This window comes from Typopeltis vanoorti, chromosome 22 (genome assembly GCF_054136105.1).
Source record: "Typopeltis vanoorti isolate ZY-2024b chromosome 22, IOZ_Tvanoo_1.0, whole genome shotgun sequence".
In the NCBI taxonomy this organism is placed as follows: Eukaryota; Metazoa; Arthropoda; class Arachnida; order Uropygi; family Thelyphonidae; genus Typopeltis; species Typopeltis vanoorti.
This window is the reverse complement of record NC_143570.1, coordinates 9,434,730-9,462,679: the sequence shown is the minus strand read 5'-3', so window position 1 is coordinate 9,462,679 and position 27,950 is coordinate 9,434,730. Positions and strand designations below refer to the sequence as shown.

Here is a 27,950-nt window from a genome sequence, read left to right as displayed (position 1 = left end):
GGATTTTTGTGGGACCAAGTTTAACAATGTTTCTTCAAGACTCTTGCCAGGCATGGAGAGAGTGTGGAGAAACCATGGCTGTCCCCTCTATCTGTTTGTAGAATTTTCCTTGTTAAACAAAATAGCCTGAGTTCATGGTGAACTGAGATAGGGCTGAGATATCAGGAGGAAATCTTGGATGAGATCAACGTATCTTTGAGTGGAACATTTGTGAATAAGGAGACATCAAAACTGACCATTATGTCAGTGTGTTGGAGTGAGAGGTTCTCTATACTGGCTTTAAAGTGGGCTGAGTTTTTAATGGGTGACGGTGTGTTGCCAGTATAATGTGTGAGCACTTTGGCTAAATATTTGGCTAATTTGTATGGGGGGGGGGATCAATGCCATCCACAATGGGATGTAATGGCATTCTGCTTATGGATTTTTGGCAGTCCATCGGGGAGGGGTCTAGAGTTGAAAGGTTTTAGCCTGCTAGTCACTTCCTCAGGCCAAGAAGTAACTTTCTTAAGGAGCTTTTGGAGTGTTATGATTTGGGAGCTGGTGGGATCATATTCAATGGGGAGGTAGGTAGAACGATTTAACAGTAAAGTTGAAAGCTTACCTGTGTAGTCTGTTTGGTTGAGAACCACAGTGGCATTTCCCTTATCCACTTTGGTGATTACTATTTTGCTGTTCTTCATTTCTTGTACAGCTTTTAGTTCTTCTTTAATAGGTTGGTTTTTGGTGGTTTAGCTTTGGTAAGAACTCTGGCTACATCCAGTCTGATATTGTTAGCAATATGGATGGGAAGGTTGCAGAAACCACATTCCACCTGTATCATTATTTCTTCAGATTTTTTTTTTTTTTTTTTCCCAGTGCTAAGACTAAGTTGTGTCCATGTGCAAGTGCACTGAATGCTTCAAGCTTCATGGTAATGGTTGAAGTGTTCACTATTTGGCCACATGACACACTTAAACAATCAACACCCTAGAATCCAGTTCACCTTGGAAAAAAAGAAAACAATAACAGTCACCCTTTTCTAGACACTGATTACAAGCTAGCCTGATGGATCCTTATTTATTCTGTTTAGAGAAAACCGGTAGATACATTCACCAGCAAACCATCCCCCCTTCACAACAACATGGGATTATAAAAACTCTATATTACAGGGTTAAATTAATCTGTTCAGACAACAACGTCCTAACTATTAAACTTAACCATATCCTTAACACCTTCTTAGCCAGTGGTGTGCTATGGAAATTTTAACAAAGGGCTCGCATCGTCGAGCAAAAAAAAAGGCCTAACCTTGCCCTTATAATACTTATATTTCAACTTTATAGAGCTTCTGACAGATATGATGATTTTTGTAGGATATCAATCAATTAATGCTGGATCTTTTAAAAATTCCAAATTGAAAAGTTGGTTTAAAAAACCCTTATATTTATCGTTTGATGCAAAATGCTTGCATAAAGCTGGGTAATTTCTCCACAAAGCAAGAGCCGTTCGTACACTGCAAGCTGCCGATCGTGGTCCAAACACACAGCTGATCTTTAAAAATTTTGATACCCAAGGTCTTTTGCAATTGTATATAATTCTCATTGATTTTTTGGTGATTGATGATAAAAAGCATATAATTTATCCATAAATATTTCAAAATGATTTATTGCTTTAATGTTTTTTATCAAATCGTCTAATGCTAAGTGTAAATGAAATGAGCGCAATGCCAAATTACAACGTTGGGAAATTTTTGTAGAAGTTTGATTGCAACACCTGATTTATTTCCTAACATTACACTAGCTCCATCAGAACAAAATGTAATGAAATGATATTTTATATAGTCATCAGAAAATCCATATGAATTTAAAGTAGTAATTAATTATAGTAGCATGTATACATTCCACGGTGGTATTTTCTAGTTTTACAAGATTATTAAACAAGAACAACAAGGGGCTCGCAAATTTCAGAAAAATTTAACAAAGGGCTCACGCAAGTCCCTTATAGCTCACCACTGTTCTTAGCCAATGGCTACAGCCCCCCAAAAATCCAGAAAATATTAAAACCAGTTAACCACAACTCCCCTCCCCCCTTCTTGACAGAGATTACACTAAATCTATCACCATTCGGTATATCCGGAGCATGTCTGAAAAGCTCAAAAAAATCCTAAACAAATATTACCTGTTACAAACCACATAAGAAATTGGCATCACTTATCCGCTCCACCAAAGACTAGCCACTTCCCCTAGACCTACCTGGAGTATACCAGGTCCCTTGCAGCTGTAAACTGTCCTACTATGGCAAGACAAGCAGGACATCCGAACAAAAAGACTACATCCGATTTCACCAATACAGCCACTCAGGACTTGCAAACCATGCACTAGATACCCATCACAGAATATGCTGGAAGAAAGCCACTTTACTACACCGTAGCAAATATAAATATGAAAGATTGTTACTGGAATCAGCTCTAAAAATTGGGTGCATGAGGCTGCCCCAAATTTGGGAAGCTTGCATCCTTAGAACATCAGCCCTCAGCTAAGGAGCATCTTTAGGACTCTAACGACCAACACCAGTTGCCTTCTTCAGCCTCATTTGCTTGTTGTTAACGTCTGCATGCACATATCATAGTTTTATGTTCCCAGAAGATGGCAATGTAACAGTGCCAAAATATTGGAAGGTATTGATTGAAGTTTATTAATTAATATTTTAGTATATGTTGTCATTTCCTGAAAAATTAAAAGTAAAGGAAAGGTTAACAAAACAAATGAAAAAGACTAGAGAAAGAGACCAAGATCTGGTGGCTTTATGTAGTTATTGTTGCCTTGAAGACCAAAATGTTACTTTCCCATTGTTGGAGACCAGACAAATAAGGAATTAATCTTGATGCAAACTGGTGATATGTGCCTAAAAATAATATAAATAACTACGTAGACTGCACATAGCATCCTGTATATCTCTTGCAGGTGTGTGTGTGTGTGTGTGTGTGTGTTAAAAATGTTACAATGATGTCAAAAACGAGATTTTCTCATTAACTGAATGTTTTTTAAATGAAGATTTTTGTAAACACATAGTACATTTGTGCTATAGGTAAGTAAAGAATTTTTTTTTTTTTAATTATATAATTCTTTTTATTTTTTATTCATTTTTTCCTGATCTGAAAGCCCTGCTCTAGAGAGCAAATATGAAACTTTTTCAAGCCATTTCAGATTTCCAATAGTGGGGAAGTTGTCTTGCACTAGGTAATAAAATTCATTTACCATCTAAAACTAATCATAAACATCCATTTTTTTACATTATTTTTCTTGTTATTATATTGTGATGTTATCAAAATATATTTGTATATTACAAATAAACCATACTACAAGAAAATTATTTACATTTGCACTCAATACCATTACAACAAAAGTAAAATAAAAAACCACAAAAATCACATTTCTATGACATCCCACAAGGAAAACATTGGCATGTCACCTAGTGATATATTGCAGAAATATTCTCATTAAATAATGAAATACCTGATTCAAGCTCCCCTACACTTTGATGTGCATTATGAACTGTGGAAGCAAGCTCTTCCTCCTCACTATCCTCTGTTACAGAAGGAACAATACCATCCTTATTATTTTCAAACTGCATATGGCCAATGTAGCATTCATTACACACTCTTGACTGTCGGCTGAAAATATTAATAAAAGTATTTGGCTAAAAAGAAATTAACTTATCGGGAACATCTATTTTCAGTAAATTAAACAAGTAGCTGCTTTACATTTGAATAATATATTAAATATATTAGATAACTAAAAAATGAAATAAATAAAAAAATTTCAAAAATCCAAAAACTATCATTCCATTAGAATTATTAATGTAGGACTAATAATCATCTAGGCCACACATAATAATCTTATACCCTATGAAACTGCTTTCCAGCTTACAGCTATAGCAGGTCCATGGGTTACATCAGCGCTTAAAATACTTATTTTGGTTTTCACTCAATATTAAAACATTGTGTGTGTGTGTAGCATGATTTATGTATGCATGTATATACACACTGCCAGACAAAATTAACAGAAAATGTTTTTCATGAATATTTTTAACAATGTCTCTAGCATGCAAATTCGGAGCATGTAATAAAAATTGATCTGCCACTTAACAGATCTGCACACAATACAAATTACTCATGCCTGTAAAAATGTATGTGCAATATCCTGATACCTGTTCAATATTTCTCACTGTCTTCTCATTTCGCAGTTATTCTACTGTACACTACCAAACCAAATTTTGTCTTGCAATGCAAAATGTACAAGTTGCACCACATTTTATAAGCATTCTGTTAATTTTATTGAGTAGCGTGTGAGCCACCTGGTGAAGTGATACTCAAAAAACAGCAACAGTTCAACAGGAGAGCAGAGAGATGACAAAATATATAGTCAACTGTTGATAAAGGCTAGGGGTTGTAAAGGAAAGTGTTAACATCGTGCATTGGCAAATTAGTACAATAAACTGAAGGGCATAGTATTCAACACAAAATATGAGGCTAATCTTCTTGAATGGCAGTCAGTCTCAAGTAGAGTAATGTGGGCAAATATGAGAATGGGGAACTGGACAATGAGACTTATTTGTGCCTATGGTCCCACAGAAGGTTCTACTAAGGTAGAAGTGGAGGAATTTTTTGATGCTTTAGAAAAAGCAACTGACACAATGAAAAAGGAAAAGTTAGTCGTAAATGTCTAAATAGCAGAGTAGGAAATGATTGTGAGACATACAAAAATATTTTGGGAAAATTTGGAGAAGAGAGCAAAGCTAATAATAATGGCAAATATCTGTTGGATTTCTGCTCAGGACATGGACTGGTTATTACTAACACCATGTTCCAACATAAAAATGTGCACAAATTCACATGGAGAGAAGAGGCTAGGAATAAGAAAAGTCTCATTGACTATGTTATTGTTGATAGTGATGTTTTCTCCCTGGTGCAGGACACCAGAGTGTACAGAGGATTTGAAATTGGAAGTGATCACTATTTAGTCTTGAGCAGGATAAAATTGAATTTCATATTGAAAAGAATAACATGTAAGAAAGTTTTCAAGCGAATAAAAGTTGAGCAGCTCTCAGATGTGAACTGTAGACTAAAATACAGAAAGATTATTGAAAAGAAAATGAAAGAGTTTGAGAACAGGAATCAAACCTTGGAGATTCAGTGGCAAACTCTGAAGAAAACATTGATTGATTCTGCCAGAGAGGCATGTGGTGAGGTTGTCTGTAAGGATAAAAAAAATCAGAACTCCCTGGTGGACACAGGAAGTTAAAGAGGCAGTGAAGGAAAAGAAGAAAGCATATCAAAAGTTCCTGGCAAATAAGTCAGCTTTTATTCTTACAGAATACAGAGACAAATGTAAGAAAGCTGACTTTAAAAACAGTGTGTAAAACTAGCTAAACAAAAGTCATGGGAGGACTTTGGCAAGAATATAGAAAATAAATATCAAGAAGGTGGCAAAATATTCTGGAGGTTGTTGAAGAAGCTTAGGAATGGAGGAAAGAGTGCTGTAAAAGGAGTTAGAGATGATAAAGGTGACATGAAAACAGGAGAAAAAGATATCCTTGAAGTATGGAGTAATTACGTTGAAAAACTGCTAAATGAAACAAGCAGTGATGACAGCACAGTGCTAAAAAACACTGACCAGGCATGCAGTCAGGAATACATATCCATACTTGAAGTAGAAAAAGCCATCAAAGGCTTGAAATGTGGAAAGGCAGCAGGAGTAGATGATATTCAACCAGAAATGCTGAAGTATTCAACCAGAAATGCTGAAGTATAAAAGTCTTACAGTGGCTGCACTGCATAGTTCAGAAAGCCTGGACAGAGGGACGAATTCCCGATGATTGGAGTAGAGCTCTCATAGTACCCATATATAAAAAGGGAAATAAAATTGAATGTGAGAATTACAGAGGTATTTCCCTACTGAGTGTTCCTGGCAAGATCTATGCCAGTATACTTGAGAAACGGTTGAGAAGAATTGTGGAAGAAAAGCTTGGTGAAGAACAAGCTGGATTCAGGCCATATAGAGGCTGTCAGGATCAGATCTTCACTTTACGACAAATAGTCGAGAAAGCATGGGAATATAACAAAGATCTGTATTTAAGTTTTGTCGATTTGGAAAAGGCATATGACAAGGTGCCAAGAGAGAAGCTATTCAATACGCTGCAGTTATATGGTGTCAATGGGGCATTATATCAAGCAATACTTAGTCTTTATTTGAGTTGTAAGTCAGCAGTTAGAATTGAAGGAAGTACAGGAAGATGGTTTAATGTTAAATCTGGTGTGAGACAAGGATGTACATTATCCCCTCTGTTATTCATTATCTATATGGATCACATTATGAAGGAAAGTGGTATTAAACCTGATATCAAAATTGGAGATGTTAATGTCAGCTCTTTGCTTTATGCGGATGATGTTATACTTCTAAATAAATCTGCAAGATTCTCTGACTAAATTGAATATCTGTTGTAATAGATATGGTATGAAGGTCAGCAATAAAAAGACAAAGACAATGAAAATAGGCAGAATCATTGAAAATGTCAACTGTGTTGTGAATGGAGAACCTGTGGAACAAGTAAAACATTTCAGCTACTTAGGCACAATTTTTACTGAAGATGGTAAATTAAATATAGAAATAGACAACAGAATCAGCAAAGCTGGCATGGTGGGAAGTCAATTGAATAAATTCATATGGAATAAGAGAGAAATTAGTCGGAATACTAAATTAGCCGTTATACAAGACAGTGTTCAAACTAGTTTTAACTTATGGATCTGAGAGCTGGGTCAGAAGTAAAACACTTGACCAAAGACTAGAGACCGCAGATATGAGAGTCCTGAGAAAGATTAGAGGCGTGAACAGATGGCATCAATGGCAATATCATATTAAAAATGAGGATATTAGGAAAGAACTTGACATTGTCAGCATCCAGGAATGCATTAGCAGAGCTAATCTCAGGTGGTATGGTCACTTAAATAGAATGGGAGAGGAAAGATTAGCAAAACAAGTGTTCTCTGCCAGGTTGGCAGGAAAAACCCAGAGGAAGACCAAGATATAGGTGGATTGATATGGTACAAAGTGCCTTAGACGATAGAAATATAAGATCTGATAATGTTGGAGTCTTGACAAGTAACAGACTGATTTGGAGGAAAATTGTAGATAGGAAGTTAGTAATGATGTAATTTTTTCATGTAGTACTGTCATATCCTGTACACCCCTTGAGGGTACATAGCAGGAATTTGATGATGATGATGAACTGAAGGGCAAGTAATTATTAGAGGAAGAGGATTCAACTATGTGAGGAGCAAAGACTGAAAAGGGAGAATGGTCATATGGAGGGAAAGTAATAAAATTTATATATAGCTACTAAGAGATAAATATCTAAAATAGCAGATGATGGAAATTCAGTATGAAGGTGTAGAATTTGGTGAGAGTATCAAACGATTTCTCTATAACCAACATATCGGTGTCCATTTTAAGAGAGAGAGAGTGATCATGCAATCTTGACATGAGTTTATAAAATGTGGAATTTTCAGTTAAGAGGTATAAAGAAATTAGAGAACAGGTGACTATGATTGCTTCAAACTACCTCCTGATCCTGTGCTATGGCACAAGAATCTCTAAGAGAAAAAATGTCAGCAGTGCATGAAAAATGGTCGAGAGGTGTTTGAAAAATCCATATCAGATTATATGCAGTATCAGAAAGAAAAAACAGGGTAGAAGTTAGATGGATGAGTAGCTTCATTAAAGAGAAGCTGCAAAAAAATTCTGGAGGGCATGAAGGAGAAAATTACCAGCAATCTGATGAGCAGTACAAAGCTAGCAAAAAGAGTAACCAGTATGTTTCATCATCAAATTTGTGATATGTATCCTCGATGGATGTACAGGATAACAGCAACATCAGAAGTTTACTTTATTACTAACTTGCTATCGACAATTTTCCTCCAAACTGGTCTGTTATTTGTCAGGACTAATACACTTCTTGCTGCATAAATCCATGAAGATTTATTGCTTGCTATTCCTCTGAATCTTTTTCTCGGCCATTTTGGCATTAAATATCTGTTTTGTTAACCTTTCCTCTTCCATTCTCTGCTCACACATTCCTTAAAGCTACCAATGTCAAGTGCCTTTCTGAGTCCCCTAATCAAAACTGATTCTCTACCATGCCAATTTTTTATTATTCTTGTCTATCACCATATTTAATTGCTATTTCACTAAAATACTGTGCCTAAAGAGTTGCTTTACTTATTCTATAGTTTTCCATGTTCCTGATTATTTTTATGGTTTTTGCCTTTTTATTGCTGATTTTCATATCAAATTTGCTACAGCAGTTATTCCTAAGACCTGTAATGGATTTATTCAGAAGTATAACATCATTTGCATAAAGTAATGAGCTAAGCTGAATATCTCCAATTTCAATATCAAGTTTGATGCAACAATATGATGAACAGATAAGAGTGTACATCCTTGTCTTACACCTGATTTAACATCAAGCCATCTTCCAGTACCTCCTTCAGTTTTAACTGTTGACTTACAAATGAAATATATACTATGTATTCTCAATATAAAGACCAATTTATATTGAGAATACAATATAAATTGTAGCATTTTGAATAGCTTTTCTCTTGGTATCTTATCATATGACTTTTTCAGATCTAAGAAACTTAAATACAGGTCCTTGTTATATTCCCATGATTTCTCATCTATTTGTCTAGAAGTAAAAATCTAATCATGACCACCTCTATTTGGATGAATCTACCCAGTTTTCTCCAAGTCTCCGTTCCACAATTGTTCTTAGCTCCTTCTGAAGTATGCCTGCATAAATTTACCTGGACACTATATAGAGAAATTCCTCAGTAATTCTCATTCAGGTTTATTTCCCTTTTCATAGATAGATAGATACACTGAGCTCTTTCCAATCATCTCTGAAATTCTACCTTCTGAATTATGTAGTACAGCCACTGTAAAACTTAAAGCTATGTATTTGAGCATATCATCTATTCTAGCTACTTTTCAATATTTCAGGTGTTATGATGGCTTTTTCTACCTCAAGTACTGGTATGTATTCTTGACTGCATTCCTCCTGAACAGAGGCATATTACAGTCATAAGATACATTAGGTTTCTGAACACTATTGTGTAGCAAATTTTATCATTATAATGGTTAATAATGCTTTTAAGCAGTCTATACATGCATAAATGACATAAATAAAGCATTAATTTATGCTAGTTATGAAAACAAAAAATTCAGAATCATTTTTGAAACATATAAAAGTTATTCTGAACAGCTTGGCTTAAGGGAACATATATGCCAATCAGTTTGGTCATCAATTATACCATTAAAATTTTTTCCATTTCCGATAAGATTGCCACATTTATGGATAACTATAGTATTAACTAGTGTAGCACTCTTCACTTCACTAAGGACTTTGTCTTTGTTTATAACTGCTATTGTTATAGTAAGTTTAGCTTGCGGACTATCAAGTGTTCGATACACCATCATCAACAATTTAATCATTTTAACCTTAGTTTTAATGTAACAGATTTATACATATTCTTCTTTTCACTGGAAGCAACAGCACCCTTACATTGAAGTATATCCACCACTATTAACAACAATAAAATAAAATAATAGTTATGAACTGTTTATAATTCACAGAGAAATACCAAATTACACAGATGCAGCAAACAACATTGTAAACAAACAGTTCACGAAAATTGCTTATCAGTTGATTCATGATGGCATGATGCTGCTAAAAGCATCATATGAGCAAATGAGGTGTTGTATAAATGTCCAGTAGTCATAACGGAAGAGCATTATATGAGCGGATCATCATAAGGTGGGGTAATATTATATTTTCTACCCTTGTTCCATCACCATTGTGTCATTTAATAATCTTTCAAAATTACTCCAAACATTCAAAATATCATCAGTTTTGATGTCATTATTATCATCTCCGATACCTTTTACAGTATTCTTTCCTTCCTTTCTAAGCTTTTTAACAGCTTCTATAAACATTTTGCTGCATGATATTTATCCTCTATATTCTCAACGAAGTCTTCCCATGACTTCATTGTTTAACTATTTTTACACACAGCTTAGTTTTCTTACATTTTTCTCTGTATTCTTTCAGGGCTTCTGCTGACTTACTTGATGGGAAGTATCAATAAGCTTTCTTCCTTTCCAGAACTGCCTCTAACTTCTTGAGCTTTCAATTTAACCTGGACTTTTCTATCCTTCCAAACAACCCTACTGAATAAATTAATGTTTTTATCAGAACTTGCTGTGGACACTCCAAGGTTTGTCTCTTTTTTTTCACACTGTTTAATTTTTTTTTTTACTTTACCAGTATTTGTAGATTTGAATTTCTGAAAACTGTTTGCCTTTCTGCTTAAAACTAACAGAAGAATTAGAAATCAAAAACAGATGGAAAGAATAATGTTAAGAAATGTAAGAGTGGATAAAGAAAATTTGGAGGAGCCTTCTCACCAGGAAAATTCTGATTTGGATCCCTCACTTGGCATGAAGTTGAAAAAGCTGATAAGTAGCTTAACAGCAATAAGGCCCCAGGTGCAGATGGAAAAGAGTGTTTCATAGATTGATTACAAGGATATAGGAGACAGGATCATGGCTGGAAGAAGTCGGTTTTCATACCACTACATAAGAAGGAAGAGATGAAGGCTTGTAAAAACTATAGAAAGATTAGTTTAATATCTCTTACAAGCAAAATTTTATTGAAGATCATGCTAAATAGGATTGAGGCCAAAGTTGAGGCAGAGATGCTCGAGGAACAAGCAGATTTTAGGAAAGGTAAGGACAGAGATCAGATCCTTTGACTTAGACAGATCATAGAAAAATATAAAGAATTTAGACTCCCTCTGGTAATGTGTTTCTTACACTACTCTAAAGCTTTTGACCGTGTTCAGCATGTGAAACTGTAGGAAGTAATGAAAAGAATGGATTTTCCTCAACACACTATCAGGTTGATAGTTAATCTGTACAGAGAGCAAGAAGGGTAAGAACAGGTGTTGGATTAACTGATTGGCTTCAAGCTGGAAAAGGATTTAGGCAAGGATGTTTACTTTCTCCTCACTTATTTAGTATATATGCAGAGGACATCTTGCATGAAGCATTGGATAAATTCAAGACAGGAATTAGGATAGGTGGTAGATGGATGTAATCTGAGGTATGCTGATGATACCATACTCCTCTGTAATGACAAAGAAGAACTAGGACAAATTCTTGATAAAGTTAACAAGATCAGTAATAACAGAGGACTTCAACTCAATCCTAGCAAAACAAAGATTATGGTTCTCAAAGGAAATACAAACAGGGAAGCTCTTGAGAAACAAGCATACTTTAATGGGAAAGAATTGAGGTAGCCAGCAAGTTTGAGTACCTGGTATCCATTATTAATATGAAGAATTGCTGTTCAGAAAATGTCAGAAGCAGATAAAGAATGGTTAAATCAAGAAGAGACTTGTCTAAAATCTAGAAGGATGGATCTATCTGCATGGGAACAAAGTTGAGGATTTTGGATTCAGCTGTTTTTCCAACAGCGACTTATGGATGTGAGACTTGAAACCTAAAGAAATCAGATAAGAAAAGGATATCTGCTTTTGAGATGTGGCATTACAGAAGGCTGTTGAGGATATCATATACTGAAAGGTGCACAAATGAATGGGCGTTAGAAAAGATCAGTAGAACTTTAAGGCTCCTTAAGGATATTGAAAGAAGAAAGTTAAAATATTTTGGACACATTGAAAGGATAGAAGGAGGACTTCTCAGAATAGTAACAGAAGGTAAAGTTCCTGGAAAAAGGGGAAGGGGTAGGCCATCAATGAGATGGATGGATGGTGTGTGTGGGGTGACTGATCTTCAGAGAGTTGAAGCCTCCAGAAAAGCATACAACAGGATGGTGAGGCCTGGTGTGGATGCCCAGTGAACATATGATGATGTAAAATATTCACTTTTATTCTGCTCATAACCAAACGGTGATCACTCCTTATTTCAAATCTACTGTATACTATGCCTGTATCCTGTACTAGCATGAAGACATTCCTATCAACAATAACACAGTCAATAAGACTTTTTCTTAAATTAGAGATGCCAAGAAATTATATTCTTGTTTAATCCTTTATCCAAGTGTAGGCAAGTAAAGTTTGCATGTGAAGTATCTTGACAACTAGAAAGTCTTTAATTTAATGTAAAACTTAAGTAAAAAAACTTTCAAAGACTTTTCTTATTTCTTGTGTCTTCTCTCCCAATGAATTTATGCACATCTTTATGCTGGAATAATGTGGTGTTAGCTAGTCTGTGGCCCAAACAGAAATCTAATAGGTACTTACCCTTATTATTAGGTTTGCCCTTTTCTCCAAATTTTCCCAAATATCTGATATTCATTACCCGCTCTGCTGTTTAAATCCCCAACAAGGACCAGATTTTCATTTTTCTTTCTGTCAGTTCCCTTCTCTAAATGATTCAAAATATTCTTAAACTTCTTCCTTATTAGAAGCTTCTGTGGGGCCATGGGCACAAATAAGTTTCATTATTCAATCCTCAATTGAAATGTGTCCATATCACTTTATTTGAAATTCCTGTCAATTAATAATTTATCTTTATATTTAGTGTTAAGTGCTACCGTTACCTCTTCCTTTACTTGATCAGTTTGTCCAAATATAGTATCTTATATATATATATATATATATATATATTATTTAGTTGAATCTCGCCTGCTTTTGTAGTCTTCATCTCCAATGAGACTGATCGTGAGCATCTGTTTATGCAATCAGTTGAATTAAAATCTCAAACTTCTGAAAGAGTTTCACTATTTAGCTCTCCTTGATATGTAAAAGAACCTTCCTTAAATTCCACTTTTGTACATTTTACTTACTTTCTATTTGAAAGCATACATACAAAATTTCCCCTAGAGTTCCAAAAAACACATCTTCTTTGAGTGCTATCTCCTACTGGAAGTCGGCAACCACCTTGGCAAATTTTGAGCGATCCTCAGCCACTCTGAGCAGTCTCTCAGAGTTCATGCCAGTCCACTGTCTGATGTCTGCCAGCCAAGATTTTCTTCATCTTTCTTGTCCTCCTCTTCCATTTATCTTCCCTTTTATAATCAATTGAAGTATCTTATATTTTTCATTACGAAGTAGGTGATCAAGCTATGCAGTTTCCTTCTTTTTATGGTATCTAAAAGTTCACATGATTTCCCCATTTGTTCCAGTACTTTCTGATTGGACGTTTTTGCTGTCCATGGGATTTTTAACATTCGTCTCTATAACCACATCTCAAAGGCTTCAAGTCTTTTTATTGATGTCGTCTTCAAGATCCAAGTTTCTGCACCATACAGCAGCATTTAACCATGTGTACTCTAAGCTCTAAATTTAAACTGCAGTTACACAGTGTTGATTTCATCATGAGAAAATTTTTTCTTGCCATTTCAATTCTAAAAAAACACATACAAAAAAAAACAAAAAACTCCTTTCTTCAAACATCTGTTCATGAAGGAAAATTATATTCCAGATTTCATTTTAGTTCAGTGATGTGTGACATTAAGATAAGTCTATGAAGCTCTTGCTTTGAAAAACAGGAACACTTTGTTTCAAATTGGGTATGATTTTTCTTCTCATCAATTAGAAAATCATTGTAAGTGTTTCATTTGTTAATTACAACATTTTAATATATGTTAAATAAAGCCTCATCATCAGTCTAATAAAGCAAATTATTAGATAGACAACAAGGGAATTTGAAAAGGTTGAAAAGTGAAAAGAGAGGCATTGGAAGGACAAGAAAGGTAAGCAGCATAAGGAGAAAAAAAATTATAAAAAGAATATTATATGGTATGGAGATGCAATATTAAAACATATGACTGTGTGACTACTTAAGAATATTCCAGGTGTTAAAAAATGAACAAATGTAATTGAAACACAGAAAAGAAAAGAGATGGTAATTTTGCCAGGAACTAACAATTTGTCTGGTGATAAACACAGCATGAGAGATAATATGAAAGGACTGTTGGAAGAAGTAAGAGTGAAGAGCAAGAAAGTGATAATAGTATATTACCTAGATATAACACAGAATTAAGAAAGGCTAGAATGGAAAATGATTCAAAGCATAGGCTGTGTAGAAAGAACAGTTGTGAGTACTTCGATGTGGAGTGACTTTGAGGGAACAATGGATCTGAATAAGAGAGAGGGCATAAACTTGAATGCATTTGGCATCAGGAGTCTGGAAAAATTATTAATTGAAGTGAGACCCAGAGAGTCAAGGAAACTAGATTATGATGGGACAAATAGTGGTAATTTGTGCATAAGAGCAACAATGTTATGTAACTATTAATGATAGACATGTATATTATCATGGAAAAGATTATGGGAAATGAACAATTTTGTGTTTGTCATGTTCAGACTTATAAGCATGCGCAGAATGTGTCACACAGACAAGTGAGTATGCAAAAATGCATGCAAATAACATGTCTATACATGAATGCCAGGAGTTTCTTGTCTTTGGGACCTCAGATTGTAGGCATTAGTGAGACCTATTAAACGTATCTGCTTCTGAGATTCCTCTCAAGTACAGTATTTTTAGGAAGGATAGACAGGATAGGAGAGGAGGTGGAGGGAAGGATGCTGTTAATAATAATGATTTAAGTAGAATTAGGATAAAGAGCTATCACTACAATACTAGTAACAATTTTCCATGTGACACTGCCTTTGAAGTCATCTAGTATGAGGTGGAGTCTAACAAGATCAAATACATAGTGGGATGTTGTTACAGACCCAGTAGATCAGTTGCTAGTAATGAGAAAATACATTATAAATAAACATGATGGGTGTAAAACTAGCAATTATCATGGATGACTTCAATTATCTGAACATTGATTGGGAAATCTCATGAGAAGAATGAAACTGAATTTATTGAGCAGTTACAAGACAACTTCCTCAAGCAGAATGTGACAGAAGGAACTCAAGATCAAAGAGCATTATTATTATTATTATTATTATTATTACTATTATTATTAATAAGCAAGACCTCCAGGTGGCTCATCGAGGCAGGCTTACATCCCCTGTACCAGCTGTCATATCTTTTCTTGAATTCATTTATTCATACTACCTGCACTCACACCCTCCAAACCCAATCCATTTAAATCACGAACCACTATGTGAGAAAAATCTAGCTCTCACCTGCTTCTTGAAGACATTCATTCTCAACTTCCATGGATGCTCTCTTGTCCTCTCCCCACCCTCTATAAAATGAAAAATTAGATCTACTCGTATCTTGTATAACCCTTTCAGAAGTTTGTTCAATCATATCACTTCATTCTCCTGTTTGCTAATATTTTCAGTCCACAAATTTTCAACTGGTTTTCATAATGTGTATTCCACAATCCTGATGTAATCTTTAACACCCTCCTTTGTACTCTCTCACTGTATCAGCATCACTACAAAAACCAGGAGACCAGACCTGTGCACAATAGTCCAAGTGAAGTTGTATCAGAGCCTTGAAAAGAGACAAAATAATTTCCTTATCCTTATATGTTAGGGCTCATTTCAGCACTGCAATTATCCTCCAAGTTGTATTTGCAATCTTTGCTATATGGCCATTGAACTTCAACTTCCCATCTACTAAAACTCCAAGATCCCTCCCTAGTCAGATCATCAGTTCCTTCTAGCATAATCCAAACAATGTAATATGACATTGGATATCTCATTACACCAAAGTGCATGACTTTACATTATCAATGTTATTAAAAAAGCAAATTATACCATGGTATCATTTGCTGTTTTGCTATGTTACAACATAGGTTTACTAAGGGATGGCCACTTCTGAATACAAGCTTTTACTAATTTTTCCAAAATCTTCACCACCATTCCAGAGATACTGAAAGGTTGATAGTTGGATACATCAATCTTTGCATCACCCTTGTGCAATGGAGATTATCATATATTCTTTCCACTTCTGTGGAATCTTTCCTGTTCTGAGGCTCAAATTATATATCCTGGTCAAAGGAACAGTCAGTTCAGATGAACACTCTTTAAGCATCTGTATGGATATCTCATCAGTTCCTATTACCAAATTATTATTCAGTTTGTGCAACAGCTCTAAAAAATTCAGTTTGTATAACAGTTCTTCCACACACATCTGTTTCTTCATCCAGTGTAGAGTTAGCAGTGAGCTCAATGTCACATATACCAGGTTGGTAGCTTTTAGCAAGATGGGCACTCACCAACTGAACAATCTTTTCTACATCTGTCACACACATACCATTTATATTCAACAGAGTTATTCCTTTCATACTCATTCTGTCTTTTACATGCAGCATAATAATATAATTCTTTTGCATTTTCTTTAGCTTGCAGAGCCAGTTTCTTTTCATACCCAGACTGCCTTCTGTACAACAGTTGCGACTCTCTGGTTTACCTTTATTTTCATAATTGACATCATCCTTATACACACAGTATTCCTTCCACATCATCTTTTTTCCTACAAATCTCTTACTTAATAAAATTACAAATCCATCCTGTCCTATTTATTCTTTGAACTCTATGGACACTTTCCAATACTGCATCATTCAAGTATTTTTTAAATGCTTCCCATGCATTGCTGATAACCTTTCCATCTTGTAAACAATGTCATGGGACAGAACCTAATATACTCGTCAGGTGATCATAATTTCCAGCTTTGTAATTCAGCATGCAGTTAAATCTGATTATATTGTTGGGGAGGGGTTGGGATTAAAAAATAAAAAAAATTACATGCTGAATTACAAAGCAGCAAATTATAATCAAATGAGGAGTAGGCAAGGTTCTGAACCATAGTATCATTTGCGTTTTGGGAAAGATTTCGCAACCTTTTGGCATTGAAAAGCAATCATTATAAAGAGTGATGCAATAGGGCAATCATTATAAAAAGTGATGCAATAGGGTTATCCATCATCAGCTGGATAACCACAGTTATCCTGCTGGATCCCATGGCTAGTGTTGCAAATTCCATGTTGAACCAGACTACATTTATGAGATTCTGAAATGTTTTTTTAAATAATCATCTTCTTGGACCAAATTAAGACGAGTTGCAGGAATGTCAAACTTGATAAACATCAAGTTTGACATTCAATGGTGATGATGGTGATAGTTTATAATGTGCCAGAAATCCATTAAAAAAAAAAAAATAGACTGATAAGGCAATGAAAGCAGCTAGTCAATTATCATGATGAGGAATGTATGGACTTTAGACAAAAGCACATTATGCACCATCAGGAACAACAATGAAAAAAATCAAGCAGGGCATTAAATCAAGTGCACTGCTATGTGCTTCAACATGCCAAGAAATTATGTTCTGGTTTAATCCTTTATCCAATAAGTAAACAGAGTTTGCACATGAAGTATATCTTCATGATTAGGCTAATGGTATGTATATGAGGCTGATGATATCATCAATTGTGCCTTAGTATCTCATCATGCAAAGCACACATCCTTTTGGGCACATATAATTCTATGCATTATGGGAACAATCACAACCCAGACCAGTTTCAACCTTTGCTGAGGTCAAAATCATCAGTTGGGACCAGAAGATATACAGTGTACCTGTTAAGTAATGAGACAACAATTACTATATCAAAACAAAGAACTGTAATTGGAATTGTCAATTACACAAATTCAAAATAATCTCCATCCAAATCCACACAACATTTACATCTGCCATACAGGTGTTCGAAGGCAAGGTGGAAGTGTTCTAAACAGGAACCTCCTTCAGCATCTGGGTCACGCCACCTTGGATGTCCTTAATGTCACTGAGGAGCTCCCCTTTCAAAGCACACTTCATCTTCGGGAAGAGGAAAAGTCTGTGTGTGTGTGTGGGGGGGGGGGATCTGGTGAATGGGGGGGGGAGCACACAGATCAGCTTCAAAGCCAGAAAATGCTTCACAGGTAGCACACAGTGAGTGAGCGTAATGTTGTACAACAGAAACCAATTGTTGTGGTTTACGGTTTTTTCCTGACACATCGCATATGGGTGTGCAGACATTGCATTACTCCTAAATAATACTAACTGTTCACTAGTGCTCTCAGGAACAAATTCACAGTCGATAATTCCAGAAGAATCAAAAAAAAAAAAAAAAATGACCATTGTCTTGACATATGATCTTTGCAACCTGACTTTCTTCTGCTGGAGAGAAGACATTCCACACCAATGCATGCATTGCCACATCGTTTCCAGATCAAACTGAAACTTTCATCACTAGTGACAATTATTTGCAACACATCACATCATGATCTTGATCAACTGCAAGGATGAAATTTTGAACAACAGGCAACCCAGTGCTCTCTCTCTCTGTTCATGTGTCAATGTGTGTAGCACAAACCTTGAACAAACCTTCCTCTTGTGCAAATCTCTTTCTTAGATTAATCTGGCTGTTTCTTTACTATTGCCAAGCTACCATGAGTAACCTAGTGGTTATTCACCTGTCATGGGCAACAATTTCCCAAGCTTTCACCACATTTTCATTTGTCTGTGCAGAAACTAGCCATCCACAGCATGGTTCATCCTCCTGGGACTCCCTCCCTCCCCTTCTTAAACAGAACACATGTGCATGACTCAGGCAGTCATTGCCATAGACGTTTTTTGGTCTTCTACTTCTAATTTACAGTAAAATTTTATCACAGCTCTTTGCTCTAAGACACAACTTCTGACATGCTCCACTCACACATTACTTCAGCAGTTGCTACACGAAAGCTGCTGCATCACCTGACTCAAAAGTTGCCCCTGCAATTACAACACACTCTAGTGGTTGAAACTATAAACATGTTTGTTACTTTTATTCAAAGTGCCATCCTTAAAAAGCAATCTCATTACTTAACGGACACACTGTGTATATACAAACTGAATTAATGTGGAAGTCATATTTCTCATATACAAGTAATAAAAAGGTGCATCACCTTATTATTAAAATTCTCTGCATTAGATATAGATGTAAAAAGTTTTTTATTGGTAATAAATTAAATTAAACTTGCCAAGAAATCATATTCTTTATCCAAGTGTAAGCAAGCAATGTTTGCGTGAGGTATCCTGATGACTTCAATCAACTGCTTGTTATCTGCTGCTAATTCAATCCACACATGCGCACGCACATGCACGCACGCACGCGCGCACGCACGCACGCACACACACACACACACACACACACACTGTAACATACTAGAAAGAATTAAAAATTGTTGTCAATGTGACTGTATCATCAGAAAAGACAAAATGTTCTGATAATCCTCATGTTAATGTCAGCAAAGGCCAAAAGCCTCAATGAAAATTTAAGAACAAAAGACAAAACTGACTGCAAGCTCTGGAATTAACAAGTAGAGGATTGAATATGGCTTTATGAACATCAGCACAGGAGATGATGCATCTGTAGACAGAGAAGATGGAAAATAAATATTCAGATGAACTAAAAGCAACCATAAAAGAAAACAGCTACTGAGTCAAACAAATCTTTTATATGGATTGAAACTGGTCTATTTTGAAGATGACTGCCAAACAACATCTACACTACACCACTCAAGAGGAAACAATCACACAGAGGACAATTGCAAACTGAAGTTTTTGCTGATCTACCATAGAAAAATCTACTGGTATGCCTACATGAAAAGGCATATAAGCAAGTGGCATCTTAAATTATTTTAGTACAGAGCTACATGCAAAATTAAAGTCCTACTGCACAGAGAAGGAAAGCTCTTTCAAAATTCTCCTTGTCCTGGATAATGCTCCAAATCACCCAGAGTCCAGCAAATATTTGAGTGACAACACCAAATTTGCTTTTATGGCACCTAACATAACTTGGCCACTGGTTTGCCAGGACTAAAGTTATGTTAAAGAAGTAATTAAAACATTCAAGCCATATTATGTGCACTCTATAATGTCTATCACTCTCAGCCAAATGGACAATTTGAATATTTCCATGAGGAGGTTTTGGTGGATATCTGCTCACCACTGAAAGCAACTTTCAATTAATCAAGACCATGTGGCACAAAATTTCAAGGGAAATGAAAACTTCAATACTGATACAGCTATTAAGTATGACACCAAGGATGGTCTCAAGAGCTGGCTTGGATGAAGTCAATGAAAATGAAACTAAAAATTTCCTTGATCCTCAGACAGTTGAACTGAGCAACGAAAAGTTGTTGGAGTTGAAAATCACATAGAAGAAGAAGCAACAGCAATAACTGCCAGGCCTCTTAACTTTGAATGAAATGTTTGAAGGAGGCCTAACTTCTTGACTCCTGTCTTTTGATCTTTGAAACAAGGATCCCAACATAGAGCAGTTCTATGGTCAGGTAGAAAATGCTGGAATATGCTGTTCCCTATCAAGAAATCCTTCATAAGAAGAGAAAGTCACAAACTCAAATTTATGCATTTTAAATTAATGGTATTAATTTAAAATGTTTATTATTATTACTTAATTATATCTGTATTATAATTAAATAGATTAAAAAAATTGCATGTTAAGTAATATCTGTAACTTTCTTTGATAGGCAAACACATCCATTAAGCTAAAAGAATAAAAAAATAGAATGCATCTCCCACACTTTATAAGAGGAGTACAGTATTTGAATAGTAAAGTCCTTTTCTATTTATATGATTTTTGATTATGTGAGGGTCTAAGGAATGCATATGCCATGTAAACAAAGGATCCACTATATTTACAACTTATAAGGATGCATACTGGAAGGGAAATTAAGAGAAGGAAAAAACTTCAGAAAGTTTGGCAACATCAGTGTCATGTCTGCGATCCATTTAGGTTCAGTCATTTGAAAGAGAGTATTGTTTTAAGTAATAATAATGAACATATATGAAAGTAAAATCCTGAAACAAGCAGAGTAGAGTTGAGATAAGAAAAATAGCTATACTATATTATTTTCTCTAAGTGAACAGGAAGGAAAAAAGACTGCTTACCTGCTAGCAGTAGTCATAAGCCAATTGTTAGCACAACTATAACAAAAGATCCTACCACACAGGCGGCAGTGATGCTAAACAGATGAAAAATAAGCTATGAATTAATTAGAAACATAATTACAAGATTTATTATTTAGATACCTTTTAGAAATTATAAAATAAAACTGAAAACCGGATTTTCATAATAACAATCATAATAACTAAAAAAAAATAATAATAAAATAAATAAATATATGCTTATTATTTATTTAATATACTATCCTAGAAAAATGTTATATTGAGTTGGGCAGATGATGGGATTTAGTTTTATTAGTGGTATGGTGTCATTCAGGGAAATACTAGTGAAGAGAGATCGCTTCTCTTTCTTGTTAATAATATTCCCCTAATTGACACTGTATCACTAATAAAAAATGTTCCTACAATATCACAGATCTATACAATTTTGCCATCCATGCTGGTTATTTTACTGAAACACAAGATAACAGAAATTAAATTACAGAATAACAACTTACACTGCAGAAAAAATTATTATTTATTATCAGAATATTTGACTGGGTTTTGCAGCAATTCTCAATACAAAAAGGAAAGGAGATAAAACATATTAGAATAACCACTGAAATTATAATTTTTTCTCTAACAAACTGTTATTCTGTCATTTAATTTTTATGCTATGCATTCTTTCTTCTTACACGTCAATTTTTTGCAATATTTGTATCCTTCATGGAAAAACAAAACATATATACAAACAAATGGAGGGACTGCTGTGGATTTCCCTTTCTTATTTCTGCTGACCAATAGTTACATGAAGTATTTCTTTCAAAATACTCTCAACAGCTATCAAACTAAGCCTACTCTGGTAAGATATACTAATGATGCATTCCCCATTTGTCTACACAGCCAAGCACATGAAACATTTCTCCACCACAGCCAACACTCCAGAATCTAGTTTAGTGCAGAAGAAGAAAATAACACTAATCTGTACTTCCTAGATGCTTTAATAACACATATTCCTAACAGCATTCTACTACCCTCCACCCAAACAATATGATACTATAAAATAGTAAAAGTGTCTATCTCTGTTCTAACCAGATGCCCTTCATAGAAAAGCTTACCATATCTACCATACCTTCTTATCTAATGACAATGCTAACAAAATTTAAAAAAAAAAAAGCTTAATTCCCCACAACACTTTCAACATACAAATTATAATAATGCAATTACTATTCCCTGTATCTGGAGAATTTCAGAAAAACAGCCAGAACTTTAAAGTCATAAACCACATATGACTTACAGGTACATACAGAGTTCCTCATACTTGCAAGATGGTATTATGGATAGACTAGAAGACCTACTAACATCCATTAGGAAGAACATAAATCATACATCCGCCACAACCAAGTCAGGTCCAGCAGACCATGCCATGAACACTGCCACAGAATCAAACTAAAAAAGCACCACTGCACTTCATAGTAACAAATATGACAGTTTTTTTGTTTGTTTTTTTTTTAATCAGCAATGTTTTTAAAAACCAACCTAACCTATATAAATGTGGAAGTTAAACTTCCAAGAGTATGAGAAACCATATTTTTGGTTGATGGTAAAGTTGTGGTCTGAGACAACAACCAAGACTACCTACTAACAATCACAGAGGATAACTTGCCTAGGACTTTAGACAAAGTCGAATTATTTTAATTTCCTCTGTGTTACTAATATGCATGTTTACAGTTTTAAACTATTATAGACACTAATCTGTATTTTGTTTTTCAGTGAAATAACGAGCATGGATGGCAAAATTGTATAGATCTATGATATTGTAGGAACATTTTTTATTAGTGATACAGTATCAATTAGGGGAATATTATTAATACTACATGTTTGAATACTACAAAGTTTGTCAAATGGGTACTGTCAGCAATTTTATAGAGGAGGATGTGAGGTTGGTGAGTCATTTATAACTCACCAGAATGGACAAAAGAGGATAAAGAGGGTATCAGAAAGAGGACAGGTGAAAGACACTCCAGCAGTGGAATACTCCAAGTAGCAGTAGAGAAATCATAAAAAAGGAAGCCATTCACTGTAATACACAGAGAATATGGGCCACTTAATTACTAATGTGGAAAGGCAATGCATACAATTTGAGTAGGAGTCTATAGTAGATTAAATCAAATATCCTAAAAATGTCAAGCAAATGCACAAACATCTCCAAATATTTCCATTCAAGAACAGATATGATATGATAGATATTGTTTTGATAGTTTGGGTCTCCCACGATGAGTCTACTGATTCCATGGAGATACCTGTAATAATAATAATAATGTCATGTATTAAGCACCGAGTTATATAGGCTAAGAGATCTGCATTGGACATAAATTTGATATGCAAATGGATGATGGAATCTATGCTGATAGTCACTGATTAATGGATGACCTTTCAGGTGATGAAAAAGTTGGCTGTTAATGATTTTCTCCACTATTTCACATAAGATGAGATGAGAATAATGGATTGATAGTTTGATACAGTCATTAATCTCCCCATTTATGGAATGTGAGCTAAATACAGGCATCTTACATCCAATGCTGTTAGAAAGATGCTATGAGAGTATAGAGAATAACATAGATGATATAGAATGGAGAAAAGAGTACAACTTGAGGGGAGGAGGATACTATTAAGATCAGAAGATTTTTTTGTATCTAGGCTATTCAATATTCTTTAATGACAAATGAGCACATGTGGCATGCAGTGGTTTGAGTTAACAGGGTGATTTACCTTGGTCATTTGTGCACAAGCAGAATGATAACAGAAGGTAATGTCTGCCACAATAATTTTAAATAATGTTATAAAGTTCCATTTGGACATAAATTTGATATGCAAATGGATGATGGAATCTATGCTGATAGTCACTGATTAATGGATGACCTTTCAGGTGATGAAAAAGTTGGCTGTTAATGATTTTCTCCAAAGGCCAAGTGGTTAGCAAATCCACTCTCCAAACAATAGGCTGTATGAATGCTTGCAACTGCCTTTAGTAGCAGATCAATTTCACTGCATGGTGTGACACCAATGCCTCACTTAATGGAGACCTGAAGTCACTTGAAAAAGTTCCATGTTTGGTCTCCAGTTTATCAGGATTTCCAGATTATTACCATAAATAAATATATAAAATTAATAAAAATAGAGAAAAAAAAATCCTTAGTGAACTCTTGGTACTACCTTGATGTAGTATAGTTTACAATATTTCATGGGTTGGAGTCATTAAAATATATATATATAAATACATATATAAAATTAACATTCACATTTTCAATTATACTAACCATATCAATAGATAACTATTCAAAAAATTATATGTATATAAGCACCTTGCGTATTATAAAAGAAAACCTAGCTTTACAACCAAGGCAGTAAGTGGCTTCATGATCATCCATCCAGCGATCTGTTGCCTGTATTCGGCGCAGGTGAGACAGGTGATCAGTACGTTTCCAAAGAATGTCCTTTTCTCTGTCAAGTAAAAAAAAAATAAATTACAACTTAAGATTTTTAATGTGCATGCTAATTTAATTGCAGTGTTTCTATTCGGTGTCTTTCTCAGAAGAAATATCAGATATAGAAATGACAGAGAATGTCCTTTTCTCTGTCAATGTAAAAAAAAAAAAAAAATTCAAAATAACATATCCATCATGATAAATATCAGATTTTCATAAATTTTAAATGAACATATTTAAGTGAATATTTATGTTTACAATATATGTTTCACCATCAAATTATACTAGATGTCCTTCTCAGAAGATACAATAACAAATTACTAATGTTTACATTTGAATATCCTTTATTTCAACCAGATACAGCTAACAGGTTACATAACACATCATTTCTCAAAAATTCTTCATTTATTTCTTGTAAACTTTTTTTTTTCCAAACATGACCTGAAAACTCCAAATATCAAGTTCCTTAAAAAGTGCAGAATTTTTTCCAAACCATTATCCAAACATCTTTCTTTTAAGGTTACACAGTGATCAGCATTCATATTTATGAATTTAGGGACACAAAACACACGTGCTGAAAAGATTATTTTACTGATGAATAATAAAATAATAACTTTACGTTTTGACCCCTGTATTGAGGTCATCTTCAGAAGGATACATGTGTAAGCGCCTCCGTAGCGCAATTGGAAGAACGACGGTACATTGCGCCCTTCGATTGGAATAGGCCTAAGTTCGATTCTCGTCGCGACAGGAGGAATCTTTATCTGGTCAATTTCAATCGATGGTGAGTTAGCCGATCTCATACGGAGGTAGCAGGGTTTTTTCTCCTGGAAACTCTGGTTTTTCATCCCGCATACATACAAATCGGCCCTTCAGAACACACGCAATTTACAGACAAAAATTACTAGTTGTGGTGGTGTTGGAGGTGGGCGGTAGATGGCGTTGATTCGTAGTAGAGGTAAGGTGTAGAGACAGTTGAAGATGTCCTCCCGCGATGAGTCTTCAGACTCCTTGGAGGTATCAGGAATAATAATAATAAGAAGAAGAACAAGCTACATGCTGTTGCACTCTATACAAGTAAATTACATCTACGTTGTTAACTAATCTTTTTTCTTAGCCTGCCCTATAGTGATAAAAAAATAAATAAATAAATAAAATAAAATAAACAATAAACTCTGCTAAAGTCCTCACGTACTAGGATTCTTCTGGAATTATACAGTTTATATTGTTATATTACGATTAACTTCTAGATTTGTACAGTACAGGTTGCTATTGAATGTTCAGGAGGGGAAAAAAAAAAAAAAAACACTTCACCAAGTCTTCTTGTATTGAGATTTTTCTTCGTGGTTACTATGAAGGTTGTAGATGGGTCCTCCACATTCTTGGAACTGTAAGACCATCATTTTTATTCAGATTCGGATCATGTTTGAGCATTTCACATGCTTCCTTGAATTTCCACTCGAACCAAGTTTTGGTGCAGTGTAGGGACTTGGTACCTTTCCAGTCAATTCTGTGGTATGTTTGGTGTGCGTGGTCAGAAAGGCCGGTTTTTCCGAAATGGAGGTATTTTATGTGACGTTTGTGTTCATCCTTTCTGATTGGGATGGTTCGCCCTGTTTCCTCTATGTATGGTATGTTACATGTGCAATCTATTTTGTAAACCCCTGGGGTGGGCTAAGTGTGGCAGGGAATCCTTGGAAGAACTGAGTAGGTGTCTTAATTTTGTCGGGGGTTTAAAGGTGGTTTTGATGTTGTATTTGTATAGTGTTCTGTCTATTTTTTCTGAAATGCTGCCTCTAACATATGGCATAGCAATAGCATTCTTGAAATCTTTTTTGTTATTAGTGGTATCTTTGTGGAGGATCTTGTGAATGGTTTTTATACTGCATCCATTTTTTATAAAGGTATGTTTGATGGTCTCATATTCATGGTTAAGAGCATGTTCATTTGAACAAATAGTTTGAGCTCTGTGTTTAAGGGTGCTTATGACCCCTAGTTTTTGTGTTGGGTGGTGATAAGAAGTTTTGTGTATGTATTGGCCTGTGTGTGTAGGTTTGCGGTAAATTGAGAAGGAGAGACAGCCTGAAGGAAGACATGTGACAAGTGTGTCTAGGAACGGAAGAGAGTTGTTTTTTTTTTTTTTTTTTCAATTTCAATGGTGAATTGGATGCATTTGTGTTGTTTGTTCAGGTGGCTAAGGAATGTATCTAGTGCTTGGCGGCCATGGGGCCAAATGGTGAAAATATCGTCGATGTATCTGAGCCAAATTTTGGGCTTTAGGCACACCGATTCTAGAGCTCGTTGCTCAAAATCTTCCATATAAAAGTTTGCTATTGGGGGGGGGGGGGGGAGCCCATGGCTGTACCCTCTATTTGAAGGTAAAAATTGTTTTGCCACACGAAACATCTGGAGCAGAGTACGTGGGCAAAGAGGGCCGTGATGTCGGGTGGAAATATGTTCTGTAAGAGTAGGATAGTATCATTGATTGGGACATTGGTGAAAAGGGAAGTTATGTCAAAGCTGACTAATAGATCTTGATCGTTGAGTGTAATATTTTTAATTTTGTTTATGAATTGTTGTGTATTTTTTTTATGTAGGAAGGGGAATGACCAACCAATTCCTTGAGTGTGACCGCTAATTTTTTGGCTAAGTAGTAATTTGGACTGTCAATTCCTTCCACAATTGGACATAATGGCGTGTCTGTTTTGTGTACTTTTGGCAGGCCATAAATTCTGGGCGTGCAGGCATACTGTGGTATTAATTTTTTAATTGTTTCTTCCGGCTACGTGTTAACTGATTTAAGTAGTTCAGTAGTTTTCTTTTTGTTACGTTGCGTGGGGTTGTAATTTACCATTTGGTAGGTGTTGTGGTCCGATACCAAATGGTTCATTTTTTCAATGTAGGTTGTCCGATTTAAAACAACAGTAGCGTTCCCTTTATCTGCTTTTGTGATAATAATGTCACAGTTATTTTTTTAGGGATTTGAGGGCCAGCTTATCTGCTTTGTTTAGGTTACTGCTTAAGTTTTTGGTTGAATTTAGTAAACAGGCAGTTTCCATCCGTATTTTGTCAGCTAAATTGGCGGGGAGGGATCTTAAACCTCTCTCGATATGATATATTATATCTAGTGTATTTACTGACCTCGGAGCAATGGCATAATTTAAACTTTTCTCCAGTAGCGAGTTCACCTTGTGTGAGGTTGTAATCCGATTGGTTGATAACCAGACAGTGGTCCAATGGTGGTTGGTTGCTCCTAACTGTGTTTGTGGGTGATTGGCTGCTCCTTCCGTTATGGCTTCGTAATTGTCTTGTGCTTTCCTATAATTTTAATGCTTTAAACTTTGTTATTAATTGTTCCATGTTTTTGAGTAATAGGTGCTTGGCCGAGTCATCTGTGATCCTGTCTAGAATATTCCAAATTTCCGGATTAACATAATTTCACGCTCATTTTGGCTTGGGTAGATGCTAAGTTCTTTCGTGCCTCATGAATTTGTTCTCTTAACAACGCTTT

At 35.2% G+C, this 27,950-nt stretch overlaps 1 protein-coding gene across 3 annotated transcripts in view; it reads right to left on the bottom strand.

Moving 5' to 3' along the window:
- Positions 1-27,950, bottom strand: part of LOC150094147 (uncharacterized) — a 387,756-nt gene that overhangs the window by 42,972 nt on the left and 316,834 nt on the right. For all 3 annotated transcript variants that reach the window (XM_090412301.1, XM_090412300.1, XM_090412302.1), the window contains 3 exons: positions 24,317-24,455; positions 20,958-21,031; positions 3,492-3,649 (listed from right to left, as the gene is read on the bottom strand). In XM_090412301.1, the coding sequence (XP_090268427.1) occupies positions 3,492-3,649; positions 20,958-21,031; positions 24,317-24,455 (371 nt within the window). The remainder of the gene's footprint in view (positions 1-3,491; positions 3,650-20,957; positions 21,032-24,316; positions 24,456-27,950) is intronic.